Source organism: Ochotona curzoniae, unplaced genomic scaffold, assembly GCF_017591425.1.
Source record: "Ochotona curzoniae isolate NIBS_2020 unplaced genomic scaffold, NIBS_Ocur_1.0 contig_3819, whole genome shotgun sequence".
NCBI lineage: Eukaryota > Metazoa > Chordata > Mammalia > Lagomorpha > Ochotonidae > Ochotona > Ochotona curzoniae.
The window spans coordinates 9200641-9221882 of NW_024466004.1; the positions used below are offsets into that span (position 1 = coordinate 9200641).

Below are 21242 nucleotides of genomic sequence, written 5' to 3' on the forward strand. Positions count from 1 at the left end.
GGGGTCACAGTGACTGTGTCCCCAGCCTCCTTGCCTGACTTGTTTCTCCCTCAGACCCAGAAGCTGCAGCACTTGGTTTTGGGTAACATGCCAGGTGCCCACATCCCATATTAGCGTGCCAGGGTTCAAATTCCAGTTGCATTTCCAGCTCTAGCTTCTTACTGGCCTGCACCCTGGGAGGCAGCAGCGAAGGGCATGTCAGCCACAGGGCAGACCTGGACTGAACTCCTGGCTCCTGGCTTTGGCTGGACTCAGCACTGGCTGCTGCCAGCATTTAGGGAAAGAACCAGCCAGTAGGGCAATCTCAGGCCCTCTGTCTGCTTTACATAAGTGACAATTTAAAAATTTGTCATTATCGGGCCCGACGCGGTGGCGCAAGTGGTTAAGGTCCTCGCCTTGCACGCCCGGGATCCCACATGGGCGCCGGTTCTATCCCGGCGGCCCCGCTTCCCTTCCAGCTCCCTGCCTGTGGCCCGGGAAAGCAGTCGAGGACGGCCCAAAGCTTTAGGACCCTGCACCTGCGTGGGAGACCCGGAAGAGGCTCCTGGCTTCGGATCGGCATAGCATCGGCCGTTGCGCTCACTTGGGGAGTGAATCATCGGACGGAAGCTCTTCCTCTCTGTCTCTCCTCTCTGTATATCCGCCTTTCCAATAAGAAAATAATAAAAATAAATCTTAAAAAAATTGTCATTATCTCCTTGAAAGGTAGAGCGACAGAGAGGAGCAGAAAAAAGATGAGCTATCTTTCATCTGCTGACTCATTTCCCAAATGCACACAGCAGGAGCCCTTGAACTCCAGCTTGACCTCCTACATGGGTGGCAGGGGCCCAAGGACTGGAGTCATCAATTGCTGCCTCCCAACATGCATTTAGCAAAAAACTGGATCAGAAGTGGAGTAGCTGGAACTCAAACTGACAACTGTGATGTGGGATATAGGTATTGCACAAGCAATGGCTTAATTCTCTGTGGCAAAACACATTCCCCTCCGTTTCAAAAAAGATTTTAAAATTTTTATTGGAAAGACAGATTTAGAGAGAAGGAGAGATAAAGATCCTCTTCCTCTGGTTCACTCCCTAAGTGGCTGCAACGACTGGAGCTGAGCTGGTCCAAGCTGAAGCCAGGAGCTTATTCTGGGTCGCCTGCGTAGACATAGGGACTCAAGGCTTTGGGCCATCCTCCACTGCTTACCCAGGCCACAAGCAGGGAGCTAGATGGGAAGTAGAGCAGCCAGGACACAAACCAGCGCCCATACGGGATTCTAGTGTGTGCAAGGCAAGGATTTAACCACTGAGCCATCACTCTGGGTCCTCAAATACATTTTAAAAGATTTTATTTTTTAATTGCAAAGTCAGATATATATGCATATATAAAGAGAGAGAGACACACACACACACACACAGAGGAGAGACAGAGAGAAATACGTTCTGTCCAATGATTCACTCTCCAAATGACCACAATGGCCGGTGCTGCACTGATCTGAAGCCACAAGCCAGGAGCTCTTCTGGGTCTCCCACGTGGGTGAGGGTCCCAAGGCTTTGGACCATCCTCTACTGCTTTCCAAGGCAACAAGCAGGGAGCTGGATGGGAAGCAAGGCAGCCAGGATTAGAGTCAGCACCCATATGGGATCCCGGCGTGTTCTAGGTGAGGACTTTAGCCACTAGGCCATAGTGCCGGTCTCCCTCAAATACATTTTTATTTGAAAAGCAGAATTACAGAGAAAGGGAAAGAGAGAGAAAGCTCTTTCATCTGCTGGTTCACTCCCCAAATGGCTGCAACATCTGGAGCTGAGCCAATCTGAAGCCAGGAGCCAGGAGCTTTACCCATGTCTCCCACATAGGTGAAGGACCTCAAGGCCTTGGGCCACCCCATTCTGCTTTCCCAGGCCACAAGCTGGGAGCTGGATGGGAAGTGGAGCAGCCAGGTCTCCAAACGGAGCTCCCGTAGGATGTTGCTGTGGCAGGTGTTGATTTTACTCACTATACCACAACGTTGGCCCCACTTTCAGCTTCTTCAATGAAATCCTTCCTTATCAAAATCTAAACCACACGAGGCAGGCATTTGAGTACCCTGCGGGTATGCAGAACCCAGGAGCGTGAAATGACTGCCCACCTAATTCAAGCAGAAGCTGAACTTAAGGAATAATGTACCCCAAGCCAGTCCGAGCAGGTGTGTCAGTCCCTTTTCACACCACATGAGGTCAGCAGTGAGTCATCCATGTCTCCTAGCACCATGGCCTCCCCTCTGCCAGGGAGCCCTCCTGGCACTCCAGGATTGGGGAATGCACCATGGCCATGTCATCTGGAAGGATGACCTGGAGACTTTGACTCAAGGGGCAGCGTGACCAGGTCCCTGGGTCCCCTCCTCAGCAGGCGTCTTCTGCAAGGCTGGGTCCCTCCACCCCTCTCTTTCCACCAATGCTTCCCAGATCCCTTTGTCATTGCCCCCACTGCCTACCCCCGCCCACCCCAGCCAGGCTCATCTTCAGGGAAACAAGCCCTGTTTCCATGGTGACCAGCTGGTCAGCTGGCTCCTTGCACCTCCCCCTCCCTTCAACCCCCTTTTGGTGGAGCTTCCACAGAAGGGTAACGTGTATAAATGGTGGTGGAGGGTGGGAGAGCGATGAGCAGGGGTGGTCTTTTGTCTCTGGGGAGCTCCAAGTTTGGCTGCCCGTTCTCCAAGGCCCTTGAAGTAGTGACAAGTGGAGAGTCAGGAGAAAGATGAGAACCACTACATGGTAGTCAGGAAGGGCCCACGTTAGGGCCATCTTCTCCCCTGGAGAGGTTACTGCTGGGAAATGAAGGCAGGACCAGAAGTGGGAGAAGGGTGGAGGTGGAGCCCTTCTGCCCTAGACAAGGGCCGAGAACACAGCACACAACCCTCGGGACTTGGCCCCCATCTCCTGAGGTCATCTGGGCAGGCAGGCTCCACCTCCAGCTAACCTCCGACGGGCAAAAGCTGCCCCTCACCCCCCCCCCCCGCCTAGATCCTTGGGTGCAAGGGGGAGACAACCACGGACACAGAGCAGGAGACCACCACAGTGCCACCCTGCACAGCCCGGACCACAGTCACTTGGAAGCGCTGTTGTGCGAGTGCCCTTCTGTGGTGTGCAGCCCAAACAGCAGGTGCCTCAGCCCTTTCCCCCGAATGGATGCACGCAAGGTTGAAGACCCGCACCTGTGCCAGTTTCCTGCCTGTCTTTCTTAGGGGGACAGGGAGCAGCAGCCGTGTGGTGTGGACAGCTGGAAGGGCAGCTTGTGCCGCCTGTGACACTCCAATCCGCCCCTCGCCCTACACGCCTTAGGGTGGCCATTCCCTCCCTGGAGAAGGAGGTTCAGAGAGGAGAAGGCATTTGCCCAAGGTCGCACAGCCTGTCCACGGCAGAGCCAGGACTCAGAAGGGAGTGTGGGCTTCCTTACGGCCAGCCCCAGGGGCTGTCCACACTTGACCGCCTCCCTAGGGGTTTGTTCAAGGAGAGGCGGGTGTTCCACACGGCCAGCTGTCCTCCCCCTGCCCTCTGCCGGTCCTTTCCCCAGTCCCTCTGAGGTCTGAGTCCAGCTTTAACCCTTTGCCCACGCACCCTGGCAATAAGAATTTCCTCTCCCCACCCGTCAGCCCCAGGAACTTGGCGCGGGCGCCAGGGATGGGGAGGGCCGCTGGCTGGGCAGAGGCTTCTCCGGAGGGGCGCGCGGGGGAGCGGGCTCGGCGCGAGGCGTGCGGGGAGCCCCTGGCGCCTCTCCTCTTGGCGGGGTGGCTCTTTGGGAGGCTCGGGGAAGGCGGAGTTTGGGGGGCCGGGGGCGGGGCTCGACGACTGCGCTCGGAGGAAGCGGGGCGGGGGGAGCGCTGGCTCCGGCTCGGCTCAGACAAAAGGCGGCGGCGGGAGCGGGCGGGAGGCGGAGCGGCGCCGCGAGGGCCTCAAGGTGACACCCGCCCCCGGCCCCGGCCCCCCCAGCCCGGCCCCCAGCCCGCCTCCCCGCCCCGACCCCCTCCCCAGCCCCTCCCCGCCTCCCGCCACCCCCTCCCCCGGTGCCCTTCCCAGGCCCCCTCCCCCCCGGCCGGGGGGTGGGGAGCAGTGAGGGCCCCGCCCCCTGCGCCCCCTCCGCTGGGTCCCGCGCAGGATGCCCCCGGCCCCTGGCAGCCCCCCGGGAGGTCCTGAGCTCGACGCACCCCCTCTACGCCATGTCCCCCCCTGGCTCGGCCGCGGGAGAGAGCGCCGGCGGCGGCGGCGGCGGTGGCGGCGGCCCCGGGGTCCCGGAGGAGCCCACGGCGGCGGCGGCGGACGAGGGTCCCGCCCGAGAGGAGGTGAGAGCTGGCGGCGCCCCTTCCCCGGGCGCGGCCGCAGCCGGATCGGCCCCCCGCACCCCATCCCCCAGCCGCGCGCGCGCGGGGCCCCCGCCGGTTCCGCCGCAGCGCGGCCGGCGCCCCGCACCCCGAGCCGGCCGCCGCCGCAGCCGCAGTCCGGCGCCTCCGCCCCCACCTGGCGGCCGGAGCTGTCCGCGGTGTCGGGGAAGGGGCCGCGCCGGGGGCGGGGTCGGGGGGTCCTGGGGAGGGGGAGGGGCTTAGGGGCGGAGCCTCGCGGACCCCGGGGGTGAGAGAGGGGGCTCAGCTGCAACCAGTGGGAGGTGGGCGGATTCCTGCCTGACCCCAGGGGCATGCTCTCTGGAAGGGCGACAGAGACAGGGCTGGAGCCTGGCAAGTGCTGGGGTTACCACCTGCCCTAAGAAGGTCAGCTATGTGGAGGCCAGAATTCCTGGGGTGTGTGCCCCTGCTGCTCTCACCATGGGGTCCTGAGCCTGGGCTCTGGCAGTCTTACCCCGCTTTGTGGTCCCTCCTGCTGGTGTTCTCAACCTGCCAAAAAAGGGACTGAGGAAAGTACTAGAAAGGACCCCTCCTGCCCCATCTCCCATGCACACTTGTGCACACACATCCACACTGCACTAGCAGAGCAGCACAGGGCACACACACAGCTGCTTTCAGCTGTGCCCACATTGGGACAAGCACATGCCCAGATGGGCACACAGTGTCCACACATACACTCTTTGCAAGGACCGCTCCTATTCCCCCACAAAGGCTTGACAGCTCTCATCCCTTATCACCCAGCTGTGCTGTCCTTCCAGCCCTGGGGCCCCGGTTCCCTTCTACTGCTTTCCCTGGGGTTAGGCCCTAGGAACCGATGTACTGGAGGTGTGTGTGTGTGTGGTGGGACATGGGGTGTTCCCAAAGCCAGACAGCAGCGAGAAGGGGTGGGAAAGCATGGGCTATGGTGAGAACTCAGTGGTTCTTGATTAGGAAGCTGCTGGGCGTGCACCCCAGAGCAGGCATCCTGGTGCACAAAGCAGGTCTGGGCCCTGCCCGCAGGTTCACTCATTCTAAGTGGGTAGCAGATTCGTAAACAACTTACCAGGCCAACTGAGGGACAGAGCGTGCCAAGGACTTTGATGGATGGCCCCGGGAGAGCACCAAACACTGTTTTCTTTTTGACCAATGACTGGACTTCACAAGTCTTCTTCCCTACTCCCATCTCCAGTTCCCACTCCATCCACACCCCAGCCACCTGCCCCCACCCTTTGGGATACCTCCTCCTTGGCAGCTTTCCCTTCAGGGACCCTGGGTCCCCTCTCCTGGAACCCCTGGGAAGGCTACTGGGGTACGGCAGAGAGAGAAACAGTCAGACAAACTGACTCACAGGGGAGCAGGCGTCCAGAACTGTGGGAAGCAAAACAGAGCCTGGGCTGCTGGAGGAGTTATTAGGAAGCTGTTGGTGAGGGATGGGCAGGTGAGCTGACCTCCTCTGGAACGTAGGGTAGAAGCGATGTGACATACTGGGAGGTAGAGAGGCGCCTTGTCAGTGGGTCCCTCCCCAGCCTCCTGCATCCCCCGGAAGGGGACTGTCAGGGTACCTGCCTTCGCTGACGCCTGTCTGTCTGTCCTCCCTCTTCTCCAACCACACTTGCTCCTGTCTCACTGGCATCATCTGGCTTTGCACCCGTCCCTCTGGGTGCCACCCTCTCCATCCGTGTCTTTGCCCCCTGGGCCTCCATTTCTGGCTCCACTCTGCCCCTGCCTCTTGTGCGGGGTGTTCCCTCTCTCTCTGTACTCTCTCTGACTGGCATCCTGACCCCTTATTCTGTCCTCATGGCTCACACTGGGTCCCATCTGTGTCAATCTTTGGTCCCTGGCTTCCCTCATGATCGTGTTGTCACTCGGCATCCCCTGTTGTGTGTGATTCTTCCTGTCCTCTCTGGCCCCCGGTCCCTGCCCCTCCTCCATGCTTCCATCTCTGTGCCGGGTTCCCCACTTTCTTGCCGTCTCCCTTCCCACGCCTCTCCCCACCCATCTGAGCAGCAGCGTCCCATCCAGCCCTCTTTCACCAAGTCCCTCTGCCGTGAGTCCCACTGGAAGTGCCTCCTGCTCTCGCTGCTCATGTACGGCTGCCTAGGGGCCGTGGCCTGGTGTCACGTCACCACGGTGACCCGCCTCACCTTCAGCAGCGCCTACCAGGGCAATAGCCTCATGTACCATGACAGCCCCTGCTCCAACGGCTACGTCTACATCCCCCTGGCCTTCCTGCTCATGCTGTATGCCGTCTACTTGGTGGAGTGCTGGCACTGCCAGGCTCGCCATGAGCTGCAGCATCGCGTGGACGTGAGCAGCGTGCGGGAACGTGTGGGCCGCATGCAGCAGGCCACACCTTGCATTTGGTGGAAGGCCATCAGCTACCACTATGTCCGCCGCACCCGCCAGGTCACCCGTTACCGCAATGGAGATGCCTACACCACCACCCAGGTGAGGAGCTGTAGAGGGTGTCGGGGGGGAGGTGGGGAGGCACAGTGGGTACCCCCATGGCCATGGCAGCACGGCAGGCATAACCTTGTTCACAGCAGCAGACACTGTCAGAGCCAGGTGTGGCTCCAGTTGCAGTTATTAAACTACATCACAACCCTATGGGATGGGTAAGTATCAGACCCACTTTACAGATGAGAAGACTGAAGTGGCTGAGGGATTTACCCAAGGTCAGATAGCTTGTGTGTGCTGGAGAGAGGGACTCCAGAAAGTGGCCTGCTCAATGTGAACATGCTCAGTGCCCCACCTGTTCAGAGCAGCGACCCACCGGGTCCCCTTTCCCAGGGGAGAACATCTACATGCAGTGACTGGCCCAGGGTCTGCAGCTCCAAAGTTGCTGCATCCCAAGGTCAAAGTTCCCAGCAGAAGGCAGCCTGGCAGATCATGTGGAGAATAAAGGAGGGCAGCTGGCACTCCAAGGTTAGATGGTGGATGTGCAGGAAGGGGGCTCAGTGACAGCCAAAGGCCGGACAAGGACACTCCACACAGAAGTGTGGTCTTGGGGGGCACTCCTTCGGAGAGTCCATGTGGGGATCAGGGTGAAACATGCGACAACAGACAGCGGGGCCAACGGATGGGGCAAGGTGCCGGCAGGGTGGAGGAGAAGCAGTTTAGGGTGGCGGGCAGCTTCAACCCAGGGGAGGCAAAACTTAATTGCTAAGGGAGTGAGAACCAGCTTCAAGTCTAACTTGCTGGTTAGGCTAAAGGCCTCAGGTGCTCTCCAAGCCAGACAGCTGGCTCCGGCAGGTGCCCAAGTCAGAAACAGGCACCGACAGCGAAGATGAGCCGAGCCAGGTGTCCGTTGCCCGCGACTCCAGCTGCCTCCCCTGCAACACACAGGTCTATCACGAACGCGTCAACACCCACGTGGCAGAGGCCGAGTTCGACTATGCTCGCTGTGGCGTCCGAGACGTGTCCAAGGCGCTGGTGGGGCTGGAGGGCGCGCCTGCCACGCGGCTGCGCTTCACCAAGTGCTTCAGCTTCGCCAGCGTGGAGGCTGAGAACGCGTACCTGTGCCAGCGCGCACGCTTTTTCGCCGAGAACGAGGGTCTGGACGACTACATGGAGGCGCGTGAGGGCATGCACCTCAAGAATGTAGATTTTCGCGAGTTCATGGTGGCCTTTCCCGACCCGACCCGGCCTCCCTGGTACGCCTGCTCCTCGGCCTTCTGGGCCGCTGCCCTACTCACTCTGTCCTGGCCGCTTCGGGTGCTGGCGGAGTACCGCACGGCCTATGCGCACTACCACGTGGAGAAGCTCTTCGGCCTGGAGGGCCCGGGCTCAGCGAGCAGCATGGGCGACGGCCTGAGCCCCAGCGACGAGCTGCTGCCCCCTCTCACGCACCGCCTACCACGGGTCAACACGGTGGACAGCACGGAGCTCGAGTGGCACATCCGCTCCAACCAGCAGCTGGTGCCCAGCTACTCGGAGGCGGTGCTCATGGACTTGGCAGGACTGGGGGCACGCTGCGGCGCGGGGGCGACGGCCGGGGGTTACGCGCCCACCTGTCGCTACGGCGGAGTGGGCGGCCCAGGTGCAGCGGGCGTGGCACCTTTCCGGCGCAGCTGTGAGCACTGCCAGCGCGCCGTCAGCAGCTCGTCCATCTTCTCGCGCAGCGCCCTGAGCATCTGCGCCAGCCCGCGAGCCGGCCCGGTGCCGGGCGGCAGCGGTGGTGCCGGGGGCTGCGGGGGCAGCCGCTTCTCGCTCGGCCGCCTCTATGGCTCGCGGCGGAGCTGCCTCTGGCGCAGCCGCAGCGGGAGCGTCAACGAGGCGAGCTGCCCCACGGAGCAGACGCGCCTGTCCAGCCAGGCCAGCATGGGCGACGACGAAGACGACGACGACGACGAGGAAGAGGAGGCCGGGCCTCCGCCGCCCTATCACGACGCCCTGTATTTCCCCGTCCTCATTGTCCACCGGCAGGAGGGGTGTCTGGGCCACAGCCACCGGCCGCTGCACCGCCACGGCTCCTGCGTGGAGACCTCACTGTGACCTGTGGTCGCTGGAGTGGCCCGCGCCCTCCGCCCTCCTGCCCCTCGTGGCCTGTGTGCACAGCACTACCCCCACCCCCGCGAGCAGCGCGGGAGGTGCAAGGTGACTTGAGGCTGCACGTGGAGGGAACGACTGCAAGGGATAGGGACGAGGAGAGGGCGCTGGGTTCGGGGAAGGCCCGATGGGCCAAGAACCCCGCGGAGCCCCTGTACATAAAAACACGGGTGGCTGGGGAGAGAGGTGGACAGCGCCTGCCTCTAACAGCCCCTCATCCCTAACGGGGCACCACCTTTCCGACGTGCACACTCGACCTCCCTTTCCACCCCCCACCCTCACTTCCACCCCAGGTCTTCTGACTGTTACTTGGCGACTGTACTGGAGAGGGAGAGGGTCTGTGTTGATACTGGCTGACACTCCCTGGGAGGGAGTAGGGAAGGGAACCTGGGCTTCCCTTGTGGAGTTGCCTTGGCTACAACGGCAGGGGGCGTGGTTTGGTGAACAGCAGGGCTGGATTCCCCTACTCCCACCCCCCACCCCCCCTACACACCTACGGAACTCAGTGGGCTGGCAAGCTGGTGCCAGATGGCAGCCCCAGTGCGCCATCTGAGCGCCCTGGAAATGTTGGCCTCTCTTGGCGCTGGCCCTAAAGCTTGGCCTACCCTGGCGGCCGCTCCCTCTGCCCTTGTTTATCTCACTGGGGTCCCAGGAGTGTGGGTCCTTGGAGGAACTATGCTCTCGGTGCAGACGCTGCACATCTGCACGGGGTGGGGGAGAGGGCGGGGCTCAGCCCTGCCTCTGGGGGTGGGGGGACAGAGCCCAGGGGACACTCACTCAAGCTGGCCAGGGTGAGGGAGTAAGAAGACTGAGCATGGGACACAGCTGAGATTGAAGGAGGAGCTCTGGAAACAGGGCAGCAGGGTGCGGTGAGGATGTCTGTGGAATGGAGTGATGGGCGCTTGTCCCTGGCGTCTGTCCCCAAGGGTCCAAGTTCTAGCTGAAGGATCGCTCAAGGCCAGAAGTAGGAATTGTGTCTCTCGCTTGGCCCCTCCAGTCTCCCCTGCCTCACGTGCTGAAGTCCCTGCTGTGTGTCCCAGGGTCTTCACAGGTGGCATCCTGTCATGCCCCGCACCTGGGGTGGGGAGTTGATGGACTTGGTCCTGCTCCCTTCTCCCCACCTCCAGGGCTCTGGCTCGCCCTGTGTCCCCGTGCTGACCTCCAGCTGCTGCGTTTAAGTGTGCATGTCTGTGTACAACCCCTGCCCCTCCACCACGCTGGCTAACGTTGGTACAATCCCCTCTCCCCCCCACCCCCTGCAGATTTAGTGCCCAGGGACTGAGCTCGAATTTCTGGCTGCAGGGACTAACCCTTGGGCCACCCCCACCCCAGGCACTGCTGACCTCTGAGGCGTCTCACTTCACCTGCGCCATCAGCCATCAGAACCCCTCTCCCCTGCTCCACTCCTTCCCGTCTCTAGCCTGCCTGGTGTGCATCCTCCAAAGGATACACATGACCTCCACCTATGCAACATCACCTTTGGGAAACCCCTTCTTCCTGGGGAGTGGTGGGTGGGGAATGTGTGGGTCCCCAGTCCAATCTACTATGGAGATGCCAAGGTTCCTGGAACCCTGGCAGGTTGAACTTTGTGTTTATGAAGAGAGAATGGAGGGGGCTGGCCAGGGGGAGGTGACCCACCAGCCTGCCTGCCTGCCAGCCAGCCAGCACCGAACCAACCACCTGAACCCCGAGTCTGTGCTCCTCGTGGGGCCTGGTGGTTGGAGAGCCCCCTCTGTTTTTCCTCTGCTTGGACACCTGTGCAGTGCAGGTGGTGAGCTGTGACCTCAGGCCCCATCTCTGGGCCAGCTGGCACCTGGGTGTCCTGCCCTTATGTGAAGGTAGCCCAGGTTCCTTCCGGCTCCAAGAAGGGAGGCGCTTGGGCTCCTGCTGTCTTGGGCCCCATCCCAAGGCAGAGCCTGGCCTTGGAAGAGGGAAGGGGGCGGGAGCCCTGTTATTATTATTGTTGTTATTTTTGCCTGTATCGACCATCTCTGCCTCGGTCTTCTCACATGGACAGCCTCACCTCCCACACACGCACAGATTTAGAGAGAAACCAAGTCTTGGTCTGTTCTTTTTTTTTCTTGGTAGCTTTATTGATTGCCAGGGAAAACCAGAAAATTAATTAATCTCTAAAATTAAACTTTACACTGAATGTTCTTGTTTCTCTAATTAGAACCTCTGTTAGCAGCTGTGGCTACACACACACACACACCTTACATGTTTGCACTTGGGAACTGTCAGAAGGAATCAGGTGCAGACAGAATCTCGGTGGCCCGGACAGGCACACATGTGCGGTCACTTCCCGAGCCCCGTTTGGTGCTCTGCTTAATGCCCGCTTGTTGGAAGGAGGCCCTGAAGAGCAGGTGCCCCTGGACTGTGGGAATGTCTCTGAAGGTTCTGGGTGGGGGTGGGGCTCAGCCTGAATGCACCTGTGGTTTCTCTCGTGGCCCCCCCTGGGCTGAGGTGACTCTGTTCGGGATGGCTTCAGGGTGGGAGGACTCCTGCAGGGCTCCCGGAAGGCTCCAGGGGTCCTGGGGTGAACGGGCTGGGCTGGGCCTGGCTGCAGAGAAGGCCAGTCTCTCAGTCAGTTGGGTGCATCACACTGTGGCCTTTCTGTTGTGGATTTCTAGGCGCAAAGATTGTAGAAATCAAACGGGTGGATAATAAAGTTGGGGATGATTCACTGACTTCCTTTTCAGTGTGGCACTTATTCCCTACCTCCTGCCACTGGTGGGCTACCTCTGGATGCAAGGGAGAGGGCCATGCTGCCCGACAACACCCTTCCAAGGGAATCTACTGGTCTGAGCCCTCCCCCGATCCCTCTGTTGTCCCCTTGCCAGACTGGGGACTGTGGTAATAGTGTGACCTGTGGAACTGGATCACTTAGCACAGGATCAGGGGACAGGGAGGTGGAACTGGCAGGGGGCGCTATTGTACTCAGAGGGGTGTGTGTGTGGCAAGGGACAGGGTGTGTGTTGGTGGGCGAGGGCAAGGTCCAGGTCTGTCTTAGATCCAGGTGTGGATGGTCCCTTTGGGAGTCTGAGCAGGTGTATCTTGTCATGCAGCCTTTCCCATTCCCGGAAGTGATTGGCCACCTGAGGGAGGAGGCCCAGCTGCACATTCTCTCCAGGGACAGAGACTGACTGTTTCTGGCTTTAGATCTCATCCTGGGCCCCCTCTTCCCTGCATCCACACATAATTGAGCACTCCCCTTCCCAGGAACTTTCTGCCCCAACTCCCTGAGCAGTGTGACAGTACAGCAGACATGGAAGTGGAGGGCAGTGAGTCATGTCTGGGGTCTTATCCTACGGAGTTGTACAGGTTCTTGGCAGTGATGGAAGACATGAGGTGGTTGGAATTCAAGGTGCGCTGGCGGGCAGCTTCTCGGTTGGCACAGAGGGCCTGGCCAATGAGGTACTCGCTCTCCTGGGCTATATCTGACAGGCGCAGGTCGAACTCCAGGAGGGTCTTGTTGTCCAGGATGCCTTCCAGGAGCTGCTTGCCGCCATCCTGGGAGAGGGGCAGAAGGAAATCTTAATTTAAAAATTAAATAAATTTTAAAACAAAAGATGTTAGGGGTTGGCTTGGTGGTAGAGCACCCTAATCCTCCACCTGTGGCACCAGCATTCCCTATAGGCATCAGTTTATTTGCTTGTTTGTTTTTATTTTTTTAGGCATAAGTTTAAATCCCAGTTGCTCCACTTCCATTCCAGCTCCCTGCTTATGGCCTGGGAAAGCAGTGGAGGATGACCCCTTGCACCCATGTGGGAGACCCAGAAAAAGCTCCTGGCTCACAACTTAGGATCAGCCCAGTTTGGCTGTTGAACTATGGCTGTTGCAGCCATTTGGGGAGTGAACCAGAAGATGGAAGATTCTCTCTCTCTCTCCTTCTCTCTCTTTAACTCTGGCTTTCAAGTAAAATAAAATGTTTAGGACCTGGCATGATGGTTCAATGGACTGAATCCTCCCCTTGCAAAGGACAGGATCCCGTAGCAGCTTGTATCCTGGCTGCTCCCCTTCCCTTCCAGCTCCCTGCTTGTGGCCTGGGGAAGTAATTGAGGATGGTCCAAAGGCTTGGGAACCTGCACCCACATGGGAGACTCTGAAGAAGCTCCTGGCTTCAGATTGGCTCAGCTATGACCGTTGCGGCCACCTGGGGAGTGAGCCATCAAACGGAGGATGTTTCTCGCTGTCCCTCTTCTCCCTGAGTATGCCTTTCTAATAAAAATAAGTAAATCTTAAAAAAATACTCTTAAAAAGTTTGTATAGAGTATGTTTTTTGGCACAAAACACAATCATATCGAAGCAACAGATTCTCTTTGCACAACACTGTAGATCATCAAAAAATAAAAATTTGTAATATCAACAGCATGGAAGAGGGTACAAAGGTGGAAATGCCAATTGGTTGATTTGGCCAGCTCACACTGTAGGCACCAATTGAAGTACTGCACTGCATTTTCTCACAGGTGTACAAATATTACATAATGGGGCTGGTTTGTGACACAGCAATTTAAGCCACTGCTTGCAATGCCAGCATCTTATAGGGGCATGGGTTCAAGTTCCGACTGCTCCACTCTATTCCAGCTCCCTACTTGTTTCTGGGAAAGCAGTGGGATGTGGCCTAAGTGCCTGGGCCCCTGCACCCCTAGGGAGACCTGGAAGCAGCTCCTGCCTCCTGGCTTTGCTTTGGCCCAGACCCAGCAGTTGTAGTCACATGGGGAGTGAACTAGCAGATGGAAGATCTCTGTCTCTCTATAGGTCAGCATTTCAAATAAATAAAGTCTTTTCTTTTTTTAAAAAAGATTTATTTATTTTTATTACAAAGTCAGATACACAGAGAGGAGGAGAAACAGAGAGGAAGATCTTCTGTCTGATGATTCACTCCCCAAGTGGCTGCAATGGCCGAAGCTGAGCTGATCTGAAGCCAGGAACCTGGAGCTTTTTCCAGGTCTCCCATGTGAGTGCAGAGTCTCAAAGCTTTGAGCCATTCTCGACTGCTTTCTCAGGCCATAGCTGGCAGGGAGCTGGATGGCAAGTGGAGCAGCCGTGATACAAACGGGCACCCATGTGGGATCCAAGAGCCTCCAAGGTGAGGACTTTAGCCACTAGGCTACCATGCCAGACCCTGTATGTATACTTTTTTTTTTTTAAAAGATTTATTTGTTTTATTGGAAAAGCAGATTTACAGAGACAGAGAGAACGATCATCCACTGGTTCACTCCCCAAAAGGCTAGAATTGCTGCAGCTGAGCCAATTTGAAGCCAGAAGCCAGTTGCTTCCTCCAGGTCTCCCACTTGGGGTGCCAGAGCCCAAGCACTTGGGCCATCTTCTGCTGCTTTTCCATGTGCATTAGCAGGGAGCTGGATCGGAACTAGGGAATCTGGGACTCGAACTGGTGCCACTGAGTCTTAGCTTGCTATACCACGATGCCAGCCTCACGTCTGTGATCTTAACACTTGTCCTGCAAGTTTCTCAGGGCAGTTGAACTAGTCTCACACACACACACACACACACCCCTACCTGTCCAATGTGGTTGCAGGACAGATTGATGCTGGTGAGCGTGGTATTGACAGTGAACACTTGGGACAGGATTGTGGCTGTGGGCTCAGACAGCTCATTGCCCCCGAGGTGTAGTGTGGTGAGGCACTTGTTGGTCTGCAGGGCATGGGCAATTGCCTGGCCACCCTCGTCCTCGATGCAGTTGAGGCGCAGGTTGAGGGAGATGAGGTTAGTGTTGTATGCCAGGGCGTGAGCCAGTGACTGCGCACCAGGCCCACGGATCTGATTATTGGCCAGGTTGAGCACACGCAGGCGGCTGTGCAACAGTAGCTTGGCGGCCCCACGGGCACCACGGTCCCCAATGAGGTTGTGGGACAGGTCTAGCTCCTCAAGGGCTGGGTGATCCAGCAAGCTTCGAATCAGGATGCGTGCCTTGTCATCGTCCACTTTGCTGCGGGTTAGCCTGAAGACCTGCAGGCAGGTACAGAAGGGGTCTATGACAGTGGCCAGCTGGGGAGAAAATATCTGCTTACTCATATTTAAAGGCATTTATTTTTTAATTAAAAAAAAAACCCTTATTTTAGGGCCCAGCGTGGTAGCCTAGTTGCTAAAGTCCTCACCTTGCATGCACCAGGATTTCATATGGGCACCGGTTCTAATCCTGGCAGTCCCCCCTTTCCATCCAGCTCCCTGCCTGTGGCCTGGGAAAACAGCTGAGGACAGTGCAAAGCCTTGGGACCCTGCATCTATGTGGGAGACCTGGAAGAGGCTCTGGGTTCCTGGCTTCAGATTGGTGCAGCTCCGGCCATTGCAGCCACTTCGGGAGTGAATCAACAGATGGAAGATCTTCTTCTCTGTCTCTCCTCCTCTCTGTACATCTGACTTTCAAATAAAACAAATCTTAAAAAAAAAAGACTTATTTTATTTATTTGAAAGGCAGAGTTAGAGAAAGAAACACAAGAGAGAAAAAACACAGATTTTCTGTCTGCGGGTTTCCTCCCCAAGTGGCCTCAATGATCAGAGCGGAGCCAGGGTAAAGGCAGGGACCAGGAGTGATCCAGGTGCCCAAGCACTTGGGTCATGTTCCACTGCTTTCCCAGGCCCTTAGCAGGGAGTTGGAGTGGCCGGCACTTGAACCAGTGCCCATATGGGATGTTGAAGCATGCTACACCATTGCAGTAGCCCCAAGAAGCATTCATTTTGAGCAGGTGTTGTGGTACCCCTGGGATTTCTGCATCCCACGCTGGAGTACTGTCTTGAGTCCCAACTGCTCTACTTCTAATCCAGCTTCCTACTGATGTGCACTCTTGCTGGCAGTGGATGATGGCTCAAGGACTTGGATTCCTGCCATCCACATGGGAGACCCAGATGGAGTTCCTGGCTCCTGGCTTTGTCTATTGCAGGTATTTGAGGAGTGAACCAATGGACCAGAGGTCTTTCTCTGTTTCTCCCACTCTTTCTGTAACTCTGCCTTTCCACTAGGCCTGCCCCCTATCTGCTTCTTACAGGTAGAAAGGGAAGCCACAGGGAGGCTTGAGGTTGTGCTCAGCTGGCTGGCTCTTGGATGAGGCAGGCCTACCTGACCTAGTGGAGTGGTGCACAAGTGGTGGTGGGTAGTTGGGAAAGAGGTTGCTATTTACTAAGAAATCATTACTTTTTTGGAAATATTTATTTATTTATTTATTTGAAAGGCAGAATTACAGAGAGAGAGAGACATAAAAAGAGAGAGATCTTCCATCTGTTGGTTCATGCTCCTAAATGCCACAATGGCTGGAGCTGGACTGGTCCAAAGACAGGAGCCAGGAGCTTCTTCCAGGTCTGCCTCAGGGTTGCAGGGGCCCAAATACTTGGGGTGAACTTCACTGTTTCTTTAGGCATATTAGTGGGAAGCTGGATTGGAAGTGAAACAGCCAGGACTGAATCAGAACCCATATGGGATGCCAACATCCCAGGCACCAGCTTCATTTGCTGTACCACAACCCTTACTGAGCCATTATTATGTGTTGGCATGCTTCTGGAAGATTTCATAAGCATCATCTCTAATGCATAGTGTCCTGATAAAGTAGAGCAAGTTCTCTCCATTTTGTATGTAGATAATGGAGGCTTAGAGCAGAGGATTTTTATTAGGGTCAGAATTGGGAGAAAGGTAGGGAGGGGAAGAAGCAGGGAGGGGGATGAGCATTTTGAGCATTATTGATGGGCACTCCCCCCACCCCACCTCCTATTGCCTTGTTCCACCTCTCTGCCCTCGGGGGGCTATGCTCTCATGCAGCCTTCAGTCTCCTCTCTCCTTTAACCTCCCTTCTAGTTGGGGTTAAGGTCTCTTAGCCTCTGGCTTCTTCCTCAATCTACCTGCAAAGCTGCAAGGCTGGGTCAACGCCCATCTCTATTTTCTGTGTGTTTTGCCCAAGAATCTGACATCACAGAAGATGTCCCCAGATGGACTGGTGGGCATGATTGAAACCACCTATGGGCGCTCAGTGCTGTGTGCCCTTCAGTTCTCTGATAATACACTCACCATCTTAGACAACAATTTCAACCTTTTCCAACCTCCTCTGACTTGGAGGGACCAGGTGCTCCCAACAGAATCCTTCACTTTACTGACAGCAAACACAGACTTACTGCCTCTTACTTCCCCTCTCCCCTTCTCCAGGGCCACTTCTGCCCTAGATCCTATCCTCCTGCTCCCTTCAGGAACTTTCCCTGGTCTCCCTGCCATAGTCAATCCCTTTCTTGCAGCTGGATAGGATCTTAACCTTGTTTGCAAACACAGTCAAGTTTCTTCTTAAGCAAGGTGAAAGCTCTCACCTAGTACTGCTCTATCTGCCTGCCCCACAGCCAAGTTTTTAAATTTCGTTTTGTTTAAAAGGCAGAGTTACAGAGGACGAAGGAGACATGTCCCATCTGCTGGTTCACTTCCCAAATGGCCACAACGGTCAGAGGCTGGGCAAAGCCAGGAGCCAGGATCTTCATCTAGGTCTCCCACATGGATAGCAGAGATCCAAGTACTTGGGACATTCTCTGCTGTTTTCCCTGGGAGTTAGATGGGAAGTGGAGAACCAGGACTCGAACCAACACTCATGGGGTGGTATATTAACCCACCGTGACACAATGCTGGTCCAACAGCAAAGTTTTTGACAAAACAAAACAGAGCAAAAACTGAACACAGTCACCCATTCCTCACTTCTACTCTCCCCCATAAACCATAGCTACCTGATCTCTGCTCTTGGCACTTCACTGCCACAGTCCCCAGGCAGGGACCTCCATCTTGCTAAATCAAGGAGGAGCCACCTTTTTCTGTCTCTAAAGGTGCACATTATCAGGAATCAGGAGCCAGGAAGTGAACCCAGGCACTCCAGTATAGTGTACTGACATCCCCAAATAGTGTCCTTATTGTACGGTCACATGCCCACTCTTGAAATTCAAATACTGGGTGTCTTGCACTTTTATTTGCTAAATCTGGCAACTGTATTCTAGTCACAGTTTCACATTTATATCACTGCTGATGAGTGTCTTTCATCCCACCAGCTTGTCAGCTCCAGAAGCACAAATGACCTAATTTTGCTGTGCGTTGTGTCTTCAGCACCTAGGACAGGGCCTGGAATGCAGATGTTGGTTCCCTGACTGAGTGATAAACTGGGGCCAAGTATGGGGGCTGCACAGTGTCTAGATTAGATCAGCAGCCCCAGGAACCTGCTGGCTTGGTGCAAGATGCATAAATACAAACAAGCCTGAGTCAGCAAAGGAGAAGAAGATGACACAGAGGGACTCTCAGAGATCTGAGGGAGTGGGGCGAAGCACGGCAGCTGGGGGCCAATGGTACCTTGAGGGTGTGGCATGCCTTAATGGTGGCTGCCAAGGAGTGGCAGTCATGGTAGGTGAAGAGGAAGAGGTTCCACTCGAAGTTCATGCCACAGTCTTTGACTCCATACACCAGGTCCAACTCCTCCAAGTGGCTCAGGCCAGCCACCAGGTTTCCCAGCTGGTAGTGATCCATGATGGGCTCTTCCAGCTCTCCCTCACTGCCCGAGTCCGAATGGTCCCCGGCGTGGGGCGGGGGTGGGAGCCGCACTGGGGGGAGGAACTGGTCCACTCGGATCCTGCGCACGTAGTTCCTGCAGAGCGGCAGCAGGTCGAGGATCACAGCCGGGTCCGTGGTGCCCGGGATGAAGTGCCTGAGCAGGTTCTCCAGGTGCCGTTCAAAGAACATGCGCTTCCAGCTACCACCGTGCTCGGCCACATGGCACACTGGCCATCGTTGCATGCAACAGCGCTGCCAGTAGCTCTCGTGGTCGATGAGGTTAGCGGTCACGGTCAGTGGCAGGTCGGGTGCCAGGTGGTTCAGGACCTTTTGCTGGTGCTCTGGGAGCAGTTGCTTCAGGATGGGGTTGTCTTTGGGAACAGAGAGAGGACAATGGGGGTCACCTAGGAGTCCCCAGTTGCACCTGTCTGGGACAATGAGGAAACGCCCCAGGGGAACTTCAGTCTGAGGAAGGCTCAAGCTGAGAGGAGACATAGGCCTGGCATTGGGGTGCTCCCTGCCTGATGGGTGGGCCATCAGGATCTGGTCTCAGGGAGCTCGAGTCTGAGATCCGGGACCAACCATCATTATCATCTAGTCTGATGGAGGAGGCAATCTCAGACTGGAAGTCCCAATCTAACAAATATCAAAAATATAAACTTTTGTGAGCACCTAATATAACCCACATGCTATTCTGTGTGTGGAGATTTAGGAATGAGAACAAAGAGAGTTTCTTCCTCTCCGCTTTTTTATTCTAGTGAGGGAGAGGCAAACCACAAAAAACAAAAGGAGTGCAGCCGTGGACAAAGGAGGCCCTGGCCTCAGGGGGCTCCCCAGCCAGTGGGAGAAGTAGCCTGCTCCTCTCAGGAAGGGGCAGTGTCTATAGACATTACTGGTCTGAGTGGAGTACAGCTTGCCAGGGAAGTGGACCAGCAAGTGTAAGGAGCTGGTATTTTGTACAAGCAGGCTGGATTTTGCATGAGTAAGTGATGGAAACAGCAGGGAGAGCTACTGGGCTGCAGCACCGGCATCCCCTAGGGGTGCTGGTTCAAGTCCTGGCTGCTTCACTTTGGATCCAGTTCCTTGCTAATAGGACTGAGAAAGCAGTGGGAGATGGCCCAGTTGCTTGGGTCCCTACACCCACATGGGAGACCCAGGTGCATTTGCTAGCTTCTGGCTTAGGTCTGGCTTAGAATTGGTTATTGTGGCCATTTGGAGAATGAAGCAGCAGATGTAAGAGTTCTCTGATTTTCTCTTTCAAATTAATCTTAAAAAAATAAAAAAAGGAAAAGCAAGAAGGTGGCATCAGCATGGAGGAGGGCACAGTGTGAGAGGGGGTTCGGTGAGCCCTGGCTAAAGGCACGGCAGGAGATGCCATCTTCACCCTGAGAGGAAGGGAAGCTTAGGCTTGGTATGAGGGTGCTGTGTGGGAAACCGGGGACAACCTGGAGGTCAGGGGACTTGGGGGTCTTGGTGCTGGGATATCGGCTCCAGGCTGTTCCCACCACCCGTCCCCATGCCGGTGAGCCCCTGGGCGTCCCGCAGGGCCAGACTCACTGTGAAAGTTCTGGACGATGTGCTGAATGCAGAGCTCTGTGAGGAGGGGCACGATAGCCAGTGACCACTCAGGGTCCTCAGCAATGATCCGGCGCATGCGACGGAAACTGGAGGTTTTAGACTTGGCAGGCAGGGTCATGGATGAGGGCTTTGTGGCCTGAGAAGTCGGGGGTGGAGCTTGGCTCGCAGAGGAAGGCCGCTCTTGGGCAGAGGTTGAGGACCGGTTGGAGCCAGAGTCCTGCATGCTGGGGACTTGCAACATGGTGGCGGTTAGCTCCTGGGTGGCCACTCAGATCTCTGGATCCTGGATGTCGATGGGGACCTAGAGCAAGGAGGAGGAGGCAGAGGTGTGTGCGTGTGATTTTGGAGGGCCTCAGGGGATATTTGCGTAGACAGGTGGCATGGAGTGGTGCCACTCAGGGCTCTGGGCCCACCATGGAGCAGTGAAGTGCACATCCCACTGTCTCACTGTATGGCCCTGGATAGGTTACTGAGCCTCTCTGAATTTCAGAAGGGTGATGGTGACCAGCAGTGGAGGAATGGATAAAAGGAAACATCCAGGGCTTGGCACGGTTGTGTAGTGGATTAAGCCTCCTGTGGTGCTGACATCTCACATGAGCACCGGTTCAAGTCCCAGTTGCTCCACTTCTGATTCAGGTTGGGAAATCAGTGGAGGATGCTTGGGTCCCTACACTCACATGGGAGACTTGCAGAATGCTCCTGGCGCCTGGTTTTGGACCAGCCCAGCTCTGGCCCTTGTGGCCATTTGGGGAGTAAAATAGAGTAAAACAGCAGATAGAAGATCTCTCTCTCTTTCTTCTGTCTTTCCTTCTCTCTGTGTAAATCCACCTTTCAAATAAAAATAAGCAAATATTTTTAAAAAGTTACTTAAAGAAAGCAAGCACATCCCAGGAGTCACAGTAGATGATCCATGTAGCCCCAAGAAACTAGCAAGGAGCTGTCAGAGTTTCAGATAATCACAGCTACACAGTGATCACGGTCCTTGCCACATGCCAGATGCCCTGCTTTCCAATTCAGAAATACTTATTTTTCATTTTATTTGAAAGACAGATAGAGGTTTTTCATCCGCTGAATTCACTTTCCCAAATGCCTGTATCAGCCAAGCCTGGGCTAGAACCCAGAACTCAGTCTGAGTCTGCGTTGTGAGTTGGTAGAGACACAAGTCCTTTGGCCATTGCCTGCTGCCTCCCAGCGTGTGCATGGGCAGGAAGCCGGATCAGAAGCAGAGCAGCCCACACTTGATCTAGCCACTCCAGCCTG

The 21242-nt window shown here is 56.3% G+C and overlaps 2 protein-coding genes across 2 annotated transcripts; one reads left to right on the forward strand and one right to left on the reverse strand.

Moving 5' to 3' along the window:
• Positions 1 to 3875: 3875 nt before the first annotated feature.
• Positions 3876 to 9382, forward strand: TMEM151B (transmembrane protein 151B). The gene is made up of 3 exons (XM_040982986.1): positions 3876 to 4300; positions 6344 to 6784; positions 7682 to 9382. The coding sequence occupies exons 1-3, from the start codon at positions 4178 to 4180 to the stop codon at positions 8828 to 8830; spliced, it is 1713 nt and encodes a 570-aa protein (XP_040838920.1). The 5' UTR covers positions 3876 to 4177; the 3' UTR covers positions 8831 to 9382.
• Positions 9383 to 12184: 2802 nt separating this feature from the next.
• TCTE1 (t-complex-associated-testis-expressed 1) lies at positions 12185 to 20223 on the reverse strand. The gene is made up of 4 exons (XM_040983085.1): positions 19962 to 20223; positions 18207 to 18775; positions 14405 to 14854; positions 12185 to 12394 (listed from the first exon to the last, which is right to left on the reverse strand). Exons 1-4 carry the CDS (start codon positions 20221 to 20223, stop codon positions 12185 to 12187), a joined length of 1491 nt encoding a protein of 496 aa, XP_040839019.1.
• Positions 20224 to 21242: the final 1019 nt, after the last annotated feature.